The sequence below is a fragment of the Mandrillus leucophaeus genome, unplaced genomic scaffold (assembly GCF_000951045.1).
Source record: "Mandrillus leucophaeus isolate KB7577 unplaced genomic scaffold, Mleu.le_1.0 Scaffold141, whole genome shotgun sequence".
Classification (NCBI taxonomy): domain Eukaryota; kingdom Metazoa; phylum Chordata; class Mammalia; order Primates; family Cercopithecidae; genus Mandrillus; species Mandrillus leucophaeus.
This window is the reverse complement of record NW_012101377.1, coordinates 3,193,589-3,205,359: the sequence shown is the minus strand read 5'-3', so window position 1 is coordinate 3,205,359 and position 11,771 is coordinate 3,193,589. Positions and strand designations below refer to the sequence as shown.

Sequence of the window (11,771 nt, the reverse complement as noted above, 5' to 3'; positions counted from 1 at the left end):
CTCTCCGTTTTTCAACCAATGGACTTCCCTGTTCCTTCTCACTGTTTGGTAAAGTCGTTCCCTCCTCCCAGCCGCCAGAGGGCGAGACATCGCATGCCTCGAAGCCTAGGAAGCTCTTGAATACGGAAGTGACTTTTCGTTACCGGAAGTTCGTGGCCTCAAGGGATGGGGGTGGTGAGATGGGGTTCCGGTGGCTGGAAGCTGAGCAGTCGTGGTTCCGCTAGGCAATCGTTTCCACCTCTGAGGGTTTCATGTGCTCAGATGAGAAAACGGAGGCTTTTGGAGGAAGGAGCTTCTCGTATTTACACAGCGAGAAACTCCTCAGACACGCGCGCTTCCCATACGATTCACCAGGACAAAGGGACGATCCTTAAGGGTATTTGCTCCGCCTGAGGAATCCCTGAGGCAAGTCTCACAGAACTGTGCCCATTCCACAGATGGAGAAAGCGAAACTCAGAGAGGGACATGCAGCATACAGGTACTTGGCACAATAGGGTTACCAGATTTAGCAAATAAAATGCAGGATGCCCAGTTGAAGTTGAATTTCAGGTAAACAACGAGTAATGCTTTAGTATAAGACTATCCCAAATATTGCAATGAGACACGTATGCTAAAAAATTACTCATTGTTTTTCTGAATTCAAATTTATCTGGATGTCCTGTATTTTATCTGATGATCCTACCCCAAGGTCAGGTAACTGAGTGGAAAAGGAGAAAGCGCTATTGGGGGGTCCTACATGCCTCCCTGCCTGGGGCTCACTAGTGTATGGAGCTGGGTTGTTCCCAAGTGTAATCCTGAGGTTATTTTAAAGGCCCACAGCTCATTCCAGTCAGTAGTCTTCCCACTGCAGGGTCTAGACCTATTCAGGAACTGACAAGGAGCCACATCCTCCACTCTCATTCAGGGATACCGCACCACCACCACCCAAACTGGTTTATTCAAAAGACACTAAGTATCTACTCTGTGCTAAGCAGTCTTAGGTTCCAGATCGCACTAGAAAGTAGGAGAAACACTCTCTGTCTTTGTGAAATCAACATGATTAGATATGCAGGAGGACAAGTATGTAGAGAGGAAAACTACAGTACGTTGTGATCAGTAGTTCTTTAATAGGGATAAATACAGGATGCATGAAAGCCTAGAGATGGAACCCCTAATCAAGGCACAGGAAGTAAGAGAAAGGAGAGAAACACTCAAGCTGAGGCCTGAAAGATTCATTCCTTCATTCAGTAATTATTTCTTGAACATCTGTATGAACAGCAGTATTCTAGGTACTGTGGACCCAGCGGTGAACAAAATAAACAAACCTTTGCTCTCAGAACTTAATTCTAAGTAAAATGTATAATATGTTAGAGGGTGATCTATGGAGGAAAAAGTAAGGCTGTGAAGGGGATTATAGAATGCTGGGGCGGGAATGGAAATGTTACCGTTTTTTTGTTTGTTTGATTTAAGATGGGGTATCACTATGTTGCCCAGGCTAACCTCAAACTCCTGGGCTCAAGTGATCCTCCTGCCTCAGCCTCCCAACGTGCTGGGATTACAGGCATGCGCCATCACTCCCAGCCTGAAGTGGGTAGTCAGGAAGGCCTCAATGAGAACATTACATTTGAGCAAAGACCTGAAGGGGTGGGGAAGAGAGATCTATGCAGAGATTTGGGGTTATAAGTGTGTCTGGCATGTTACAAAAAGGAAAGAGGGTGTGATGAACAAGACTCCAATATGATAGTTTTCTAAGGGATTTTCAATGATAAGTTTGACCATATGCTTCTTGCCTTAAATATTGTCTTTAGAACCTAATTCCTGTAAAATATGACTACATAAGTTGGTGGGGGCTACTTTGAACAGGATGTTTAGAAAAGGCCCTCTTGAGATGGCAACATTCAAGCTGAGGCCTTTAAAATGAGAATGAGCCAACGCTGGAGTAGCTAAGGGAACAGCGAAAGCAGACACTTGGAGGCAGGAAAGAAGTCAGTAAATGTGAGAAACTGAAATGTGAGAAAAGAGTGGCATGAGATGAAGTGGGAGAGATGGGCAGTGGTCTCAGGCAAATTAGCTTTTATTGGCATTGCAGTGGGAATCAACTGAAGGATTTTCAGCAGAGGACTGACAATCAGATCATTTTACTGATTGAATTTACCCAGGCTTATCTGTTTATCCGAAGGGTGCCAGGAAGAGGGTTTAAAATGGAGCAAAGTGATGAGTGGAACCCCCGTCCTCTTGCCTCCCCTTTGTTCCCCTTACAGCTTGAATGAGATGGCTTGGGCAGGTGGGTTTCCTAGGTGAGGGATGACTCCCACCCAGAGAGCCACCATCTCCTTCTGAGCCGGTGTGAATAGAGTTGACAACTTGTGTCTCTGACCTCCTCAAAGTTTCCTGGCTGGATCCCATTACTGGGTATATACCCAAAGGATTATAAATCATGCTGCTATAAAGACACATGCACATGTATGTTTATTGCGGCACTATTCACAATAGCAAAGACTTGGAACCAACCCAAATGTCCATCAGTGATAGACTGGATTAAGAAAATGTGGCACATATACACCATGGAATACTATGCAGCCATAAAAAAGGATGAGTTCATGTCCTTTGTAGGGACATGGATGAAGCTGGAAACCATCATTCTCAGCAAAATATCACAAGGACAGAAAACCAAACACCGCATGTTCTCACTCATAGGTGGGAACTGAACCATGAGAACACTTGGACACAGGGTGGGGAACACCACACACCAGGGCCTGTCGTGGCGTGGGGGGAGAGGGAAGGGATAGCATTAGGAGATATACCTAATGTAAATGACGAGTTAATGGGTGCAGCACACCAGCATGGCACATGTACACATAGGTAACAAACCTGCATGTTGTGTACATGTACCCTAGAACTTAAAGTATAATAAAAATAAATAAATACAAAAGTTTCCTGGCTGTGTCTGCCTTTCAGACTGTGGGCAGAGGTGAAGGAAGCACATGCCACTACCAGCCCTGAAGTTCTCCTTCCTCCACCCCTTTTGAATATACTTTTTTTTTCCTTTTGTTTTTTATTTTGAATACACTTTCAATTAATCTTCCCGAAGATCCTGACGTGCTGCTTCTGCTCCAGAAGCATAGAGGGCTCCCTACTGCCTACAGAATTAAGTTCAGACTTCTGGCTCTGTAATTCAAGGTCCTCTGTGACCACGCTGCACTGTGAGCTCCCTGAGAACTCAGAGGGACTCACCTCTGCATCACCAACATCTACCATGGGCTATAGCCACAGTAAGTGCTCACTAAATGCTCAGGAATTACCTTTCAACCTCACTTATTGAGCACCTCATGACGTGCAAAGTTCTGGACTAAGTACTTTATACCCATTTTCTTTTCTTTTTTTTTTTTTTTAGATGGAGTCTTGCCCTGTCGCCTAGGCCAGAGTGCAGTGGCATGATCTCGGCTCACTGCAACCTCCATCTCCCAGGTTCAAGCAATTCTCCTGTCTCGGCCTCCCAAATAGCTGGGATTACAGGTGCGTGCCACCATGCCCAGCTAATTTTTTGTATCTTTCTTTTTTTTTTTCAGATGGAGTCTCGCACTGTCATCCAGACTGGAGTGCAGTAGTGTGATCTCAGCTCACTGCAACCTCTGCCTCCCAGTTCAAGTGATCCTCCTGCCTCAGCCTCCCAAGTAGCTGGGATTATAGGCGCCCACCACCACACCCAGCTAATTTTTTGTATTTTTAGTAGAGACAGGATTTCGCTATTTTGGCCAGGCTGGTCTCAAACTCCTGACCTCATGATCTGCTCACATTGGCCTCCCAAAGTTCTAGGATTACAGGCGTAAGCCACCACACCCGGCCTTATACCCATTTTCTTATTTAATCTTGACAATAACCCTCTGAGGGAAATATAGTTATCAGCCACATTGTACAAATGAGTAAACAGTTTCAGACAGGTTAAAAGCATGTTTATTCAGACAGATACAGACATGTTTATTCATTTGCCCATCCGGCATATGCTTTTTGAACACCTACTCCGTTCTAGGTGATAAGGACACAGCAGTGAAAAAATAAATCAGGTTTATTCCAAGAGCCTAGAGCTCACATTCTAGAAGGGCTGACAGTTGCCCTTGTGTTATGGAACACATTATGGAGTTATAGAGTATGTTGAGTGGTGGTAGGTGCTACGAAGAAAAAGAAAACCAGTTAAGAGAAAAGAGAGAGACTGGGACATGCTGTTTTCTAAAGGGTGATCCAGAAGGCTTCACCTAAAGAAAACGTTGGCACAGAACCTGAATGAAGTGAGTGAGGCCCACAGATAACCCAGGAAGATCATTCTAGAGAGGGGACAGTAAATGCATGCCCAGCAGTGGAGTGTTTGAGGAACAGGGAGGAAACCAGTGTGGCCAGGACTCAGTGTGTGAGAGGGAAGTGTGGGAGGTGGAGAGCCAGTTGGCCAAGGACTTTAAATTTCATTCTTGGTGACATGGAATCCCAGGAGGTACGGCATCTGGCTGCTAAGTGGAGGATGGACTGTGGAGGGGAAAGGGGAAGAAGGGGCCAGGCTCGAGTATGAGAAGATGGAAGCTCAGGTCTGTTAACTCCTTGAGGGAGAGAATGAGAGAGAGTGAGCACGAGCAGAGGGGGGGCTTCAGGGAGGCACAGGTGGGTTGTAGGGAAGCATTGGGAAGAGAATGTTCCTCAGGTGAGGCCCCGGGGAAGGATGGATCTGTGAGAGGCCAACAGGAACATCTGGCTTCCAAGGCAGCCAGGAGGCATGAGGAGCCACTGCCAGTGGGTTGCTTAGCAGGGAGCTTAGAGGAGGCAGTGCCCATGCAGCCAGGGGGCCGGGAGACCCCTGCTTAGATTCACCTGCACAAGCCTGAAGCCCCTTACCATTCTCCACGTTTCAGGCTTTTTTCTTCTCTTTAGAAAAAGATTGAAACAAGAAATAAAAACAACTGGGAAAAAAATGACTATTAACTATTATCCTCAAGCCACATCAAATTCTGTGCATATCTTTCTTGGAAAAGTAAATTTCACATCCTCGCTGCAAATGGAACAGGAAACACTAGAAAGGCTCCAGTGAGAAATCTGTTCAAACTCCATGATGGCCACTGTCATTTCAAAAGCCACAGAACGTCCCCTCAGTGGACCTGCTCAGAAGAGGGAATCAGCTACACCTGGGTCTCACTGCACCCAGCCATGAGATCTCCCCAGGATTCCTGTGCTTTTCACAGCAGATACCTGGTTGCAGCAGAAAAACCTATGTCCCTCCCCTGAAAAGAAGTGTGAGTGCTTGGAATCTGAGATGGAAGAAGTCTCAGAAAGAGTCTGATAGACGATTACAGGCATGGTAACACCTGTAAATCATGGCTTTGGTGGATCATGGGGTAGTAGAGTAACCCTTTCTGATTGCCCAGAGTCTCTTGATATCCCAAGCTTTCAGCCTATTTATTGTCAAGATACCAAAAACTAGATCCCTGGAAAGGGAGACACCCCTGCTTTGAGAAAGCACCTTGTTTACTCCAAACCATGCCACATTGCCTTATGAGATGACCTCAAAGCCACGTGCAGTTCCCAGGACTGGCTGAGATACTGAAGCAGGATGGCCAGGCTTACCCAGAGAGAAGGTCAAGTGAAGATAGAAAATCCATCACAATACAATGTCCAGAGTAAGCAAATCCATAGAGATGGAAGGTAGATTTGTGTCATCAGGGACTTGGGAATGGGGAAAATGGAGAGTGACTGCTAATGGGTATGGGATTTCTTTCTAGGGTGATAAATACATTCTAGAATTAATAGTGGTGATGGTTACACAACTCTGAATACACTAAAAACCGCTGACTTCTCCACTTTATTTATTTCTTTCTTTATTTGAGATGGAGTCTCGCTCAGTCGCCCAGGCTGGAGTGCAGTGGTATGATCTTGGCTCACTGCAACCTCAGCTCACTGCAACTTTCCCCTCCCTGTTAAGCGATCTCCTGCCACAGCCTCCTGAGTAGCTGGGATTACAGGCACATACCACCACAGCCGGCTAATTTTTGTATTTTTAATAGAGATGGGGTTTTGCCATGTTGGCCAGGCTGGTCTCAAACTCCTGACCTCAGGTGATCACCCACCTCAGCCTCCCAAAGTGCTGGGATTACAAGTGTGAGCCACCGTGCCAAGGCTTCTGCACTTTAAAAGGGTGAATTTGATTGCATGTTAATTATATCTCAAATCTTTTAATTGCAGCAGAAAAATATTTAGATTCTCCTGCAGCCACTGTGCGGGATCTGAACTCCTTTGTTCAACAGCTCACACACCCCAGGTGCATAATTTGGGAACCCGGCGGTGTGAAGAAGCCTTTGTCCTGATAAGCACTGCCAGTCTCAGGGGATGCCAGGGCTGTCGGCACTGGACACAGCAATACTCCGTGGCCAGCCCTGTTCTAACAGGCACTGCCCAAAGAAGCAAAACCGACCACCAGGTGTTTGCTTTACTCTGACTGCCTTGCCAACCTGCAGGGAGAGCAAAGGTGCAGGGTGCACTCAAAACCTCCCGCACACCCATTTCTTGGCTCTGTATCTTCGGTATGAATTTCCACAGCTGTGTTAAATACTCCATTGCCCCTACTCTGGGTCAGGCCTTAGGCTGGGTGTTGGGCTAACACAAAGGCCATTCACCAGTTATGAGCTACGTAACTGCCCATCTCAGTCCCTGACAGCAGCCCCTTCTTTATGGCACCAGGACTGGAGGCCCATGAGGTTGAGAGAGATGAGTCAGAGACGGTGAGTGCCAGTGCGGGAGGCGCATGCTGCAGCCAGGGCTCAGGACCGAGGCGGAGGGTGTGGGCTCATCAGTGCGTGGTGGGGAAATCCTGCACCAGGCCTAGCCCAGGCTGCTTTGTGAATCGAATGGCCAGATTCCGCTGCAGTTTTAAAAAACCTAAATATTTATTTATTGCATTATATTTACAAAGGTGGAAGGAGACCAGAGGAGACCCCAAGAAAACCCCCACACCTGGCTGACCAGGCCCCTTGCGCTGCAGAGGAGGCAGACACAGCTGGAAGGGACAGGATTTATGTTGCATACTTGAACTACAGCGAGTGTAAGACTGGTCCTATTTACAGGGCAGAAACACTACAGGTGGAGCACGGGGGCGGCAGGGTGGGCACCAGAGTCCTGGTCAAAGGTACCCTTGCCTGCCATCTTCCCCACCTCTGCCAGAGGCATCTCTGAGGCCCCGCTGGGGTTCTCCAGGGGGAACGAGGCCCGCTCACATGATGCTCGCCGGGGTGAAGACAGGGCCCACGCACAGGGTGTCTGTGATCTCCCAGCCGCAGGACAGAGGCTTGCACACGCCCTCCGCGTCATCCTCCTGTTCGGCAGCCATCAGCTGCCTTCGCAGCGCTTCCCTAGGGGTGAAAAAGGGGTGCTGCAAGTAGCCAGCATGGGGCTGGCAGGCCCCTGTACCTGGAGACGCAGCCCGATTGGGCAGAGGGCTCTCACCTGAGCCCGAGCTCAGCTGAGGGCAGGGGCAAGGACAGGCTGCTGACCCCTCCCCAACTGCTTCCTACTCCCATGTGGTCCCCACCCCCAACAAGGGAAAGAAATTCACATGTATCGAGCGTTTCCTATGTGCCAGACATCATGCCAGGCACTTATATTATCTATTTGTATCTTCCCAAAAACCCCATGAGGGAGGCATTACCATCCCCATTGCATTGATGATGTAATCAGTCAGTTCCCCAGAGAGAGAAGTGACCTACCTAAGATCACATCCCTAGTAGGTGGTAGAACTAGGACTGAACCCAACTCTCACTCCAAAGCCCACATTCATCATACCCCAGGCTTAGGACTTCAAACACAACAAAATCATATCCCATTCTCTCAAAAAATCCCACAAACTGCTTCTCCTCCTACATACCCATGTTGATAAATGGCTCCACCATCAGAGCTGGAAACAGTTGGCAATCTTGTTCCCACACCCAGTCGAGCCCTGCTGAGCCCAGCTTCTGAACATCCTCTTGTGCCCAGTGGTCTCCATCCCCACAGGTAACACCACTTCAGTCTCCCTGATCAGCTCGTGCCCTCTCCAGACAGTTCTCAGCCAGGGCCCAGACTCATCTTTTCTGAAAGTAAATCCTTGCCCTTGAGCTGCCAGCAGTTTCCTTCTGCTCTCAGGCCCTGCAAGATCCAGCCCTACCCGCCTCTCCCGCCACACTCCCAGCCACACCGGCCCACGCACCTGGGCCATCCACTATGGCCATCTTTTGGGCTCTTACACATGTCCTTTCCCTCGCCTGGACCCATGCTTGTCTCTCTCCCTGCATCATCAACCCTCACCTAATTCCTCCTTAGCCTTCAGGTCTCAGCTTTGGTGACAGTCCTGAGACTGGACACAGCAGTGGAATTGAATGTGCCTGGGCAAACTGCTCCTGCTTTCTGTAGCCCTCTCCCTACCCGCAAAGAGGGACTTCACCACTGACTAGCCGTGTGACCTCAGAAGAATGACCCCTCTGTGATAACGCTGACCCCCACACAGTTTTGTGTGGGTGAAATAGTCATACGATGCCTAACGTACGACCTCAGTCAGGGTTCACTGGATGTGACTCCCCCATCTTGCATGCCTCTTGCATGCCTCACTGGATCCCAGGACTAGCCTGGTGGGGCAGGCAGGACTACTGTTACACCTATTTTGTAGATGGAAAGACCTAGGCTCAGCAAGCAGGCAGACCAAGTCTTTCCTGTGTCACACAGCAGCCACCCAACTGGTCAGCTCTTTCTGCATCTGCCCTTGTCTTCAGTCTGCACAGGAACTAGGGTGGTCTTTCCAAAGTGCAAATCAGACCGTGTTATGCCCCTGCTTCAAACTGGTCCATGCCTCCCGCTGCTCTCAAAGCATGTCACTCAGCCTTCAAGCCCTTCCCAGATCTAGCCCTGCCTCCCTCTCCAGTCACAGCCACCCTCCATGAGAGCCTTGAATGCACCACACTTGCTTTCTGTTCCTGTCTTCAGGGAAGCCCTACCACCCTCTCCTGTAGTTGACTCCCACTTCCTCAGGGAGGCCCGGGCCTCAGGGAGGGCTCTGCGCTTCCACCGGGCACAGTATTATCACGAGGGCCTGTCTGCTTCTCTGTGTCTCCCTCAGAGCTATGAGCTCCTCTAGGAAAGCCCAGTCTCACTCATGGCCACAGCCAGGTGCCAAGCACAGACCTCACGTGGGATCAGCAGCCAACAGCTATTTGTCAAATTGGATTACACAGAAGCAGAATCTCAAATCCCAGGTTTCCCTCATTTCTGCCCAGTTCCTCCCCATACCCCCATTTTCCAGCAGGGCCCTCTTACCAGGCCACCCGGGACATGGCATAGGTGATGTGGCAGGCCTGGGTCCCCCCAAAAGGGGAACCCATGCCTACAGTGTAGGCACCCATGTTGTCAAAGACCAGCCAGTCCCCTACATGTAGTTGCGGCAGCCACAGGCCCTCAGCCACGCAGTCACAGCCATCAACCGCCGGGCCCCACAGGCTGCTGCTGTACAGGGGTTGCTCCGTGGATGGTTTCTGTAGGAAGAAGGGATGGCCATGCCAGCTCTCCTGGGCATACAACAGCCTTGCCACTCCCTCCCTCTAAAGCCTTCTACGGCTCCCATAGCCAACAGGATAAAGTCTAGATGGGCCTCCTAACTTAGCATTTAAGGCCCTTCCCACTTCTCTGCATTCGTTGCCTCTTACACTCTGAAGTCACAAATGCCTGGTCTTAAATCCAGGTTCCAGCAGTTGTTAGCTGTGTGACCTTGGGCAAAATGCTTAATCTCTCCATGTCTCAGTTTGCTCATTTGTAAAATGGGCATAACAACAGTACTTACCTCATAAGGTTCCTGCAGGGATAAATGAGTTAGTGTATGGAGAGCATGTAGAACAGTGGCCGGCACACGGCGAGGGTGCACGGAAGGTCAGCACAATTGTAACTGTTACTGTTGTAATTGTTGTTGTTACCATCTCTGCACTTCGGTCTTCACTGGCCTCTTTCCAGACGTCGGTATGTCCACACCTCTACAGCCCTTCCCCGACCCTCAAATCTACCCTGTCCTCTGAGCCCAGCCCTGGGGCTCCCTTGTCTATGAAGCCCTCCCAGATGTCCTCACTCCATGCCAGGCCCAGCAACAGGAGCCAGCAGTACACTGGTGGGCTAGACTCACCCTCCCTCAGGCCCTCAGTCTAATGAGCAAGATGGACTTCCAACAACAATCACAGGGGGACCTGGCAGAGGTCACGGACCCCATGGAGTAGACACAATTACTCTCATTTCAGAAAAACTGAGGCTCTGAGAGCTTAAATGACTTGCCCAAAGACACAACTACCAATGACATAAGATTTTTTCTTAAATGATTTCCAAATCCAGAAATTTGTAACAGACTGTGGACAACCAAGGTATCAATGCCATTTGCCACGGTGTCGGCAGGGATCCTGCCAGGCAGGTCCTAGAGTCACCGCTGAAATGTGGATGGTGATGACTGTGCCCTCTGAGGGGCCTCTTCTCCCATCACTGCACTTGCTGTGCTGCAGTTACTCCAGTTGCTCTGGGCTCCCCAGCTAAACCCTACTTCCCTTCCCATACCTCCTACCTGCCTCCTTGCTATTCCCTGAGGCCCCAAACCTACAAATTCCTATTTCTCCTTTAGATCCCAGCTAAAATGGCTTCAGGGAAGCCTTTCCTAAAGCTCCATGCTCCCTCAGGCTTTGCTTTCATAGTATTTACCATAACTCATAAATATTTGTGAAATATCTGCTCAGGTCTGTCTTCCCTGAAGACTATAGATTCCATGAGCCCAGGAGACATGTAGGTCTTGTCATCCCCATCTCCTCCATGCCTAGCAGGCTGGCATCCATTAGGTGCTTATTCAAATAATATTTTGTAAATAAATGAATTAAAGAACGTGGAACACATGAGTGATGAGAAAGAAAAAGAGTGAGAAAGGGGAGAAAAAGGATATGAATAGAAGTCATCCAAAGGGCATAGACAGAAGCAACAGAGAAAACCAGCAGCGAAAAAGGAAAGGCATTTCAATACCTTAGCCAGAGCAGGAATTAGTAAAATTGAGAAAGAAAAGTCACAGTTTCCATAAGCAGAAATAATGTTCATATATTTGACAAAAAGTTAATTAATAATCTATTAGTCCCATTAATAAAGAAAAATATGTACGTTATGTAAGTTAAGAATGATAGCTATCCAATCTTCAGGAATTCATTCATTCAACAAGTGCTTATTGAGCACCTACTAATTGCCAGGCTGTGATCTAGGAGCTGGAAATGCAGCAGTAAACACACACACAAAGTAAAATTCCTGTGGTCATGAAGTTCACATTCTAAGAAGGGGAGACAAAGGAATACTGTATCCTTGTTCATATAACTGAACATTCTTGTTTATAAACTTTTCGTTAATGAATAAAATTAACTTCAATTTCTCTGAATTATTTCCCTTAGCCCCACTCATTGAAAAACGTTAAGCTAATGTTTAAAGATGAGTGGAGGGGATGCTCTATAAATGAATCTACAAGGATCTTTGAGAAAATCAATTTTAAAGATTCTTCCATGGTAAAGAGAAAAGGCACCCTTGGATTATAAGAAGTTAGCATTCCCGGCCGGGCGCGGTGGCTCACGCCTGTAATCCCAGCACTTTGGGAGGCTGAGGCGGGCAGATCGTGAGGTCAGGAGATCGCGACCATCCTGGCTAACACGGTGAAACCCCGTCTCTACTAAAAAAATGCAAAAAAATTAGCTGGGCATGATGGCGGGCGCCTGTAGTCCCAGCTACTTGGG

At 48.4% G+C, this 11,771-nt stretch overlaps 1 protein-coding gene across 3 annotated transcripts in view; it reads right to left on the bottom strand.

Annotated features, from left to right (window-relative positions):
* Window positions 1–6,878: 6,878 nt before the first annotated feature.
* The window catches only part of AZIN2 (antizyme inhibitor 2), a 55,260-nt gene continuing 50,367 nt past the window's right edge, over window positions 6,879–11,771 (bottom strand). For all 3 annotated transcript variants that reach the window (XM_011974096.1, XM_011974094.1, XM_011974093.1), the window contains 2 exons: window positions 9,298–9,512; window positions 6,879–7,364 (listed from right to left, as the gene is read on the bottom strand). In XM_011974096.1, the coding sequence (XP_011829486.1) occupies window positions 7,226–7,364; window positions 9,298–9,512 (354 nt within the window). In that variant the 3' untranslated portion in view covers window positions 6,879–7,225. The remainder of the gene's footprint in view (window positions 7,365–9,297; window positions 9,513–11,771) is intronic.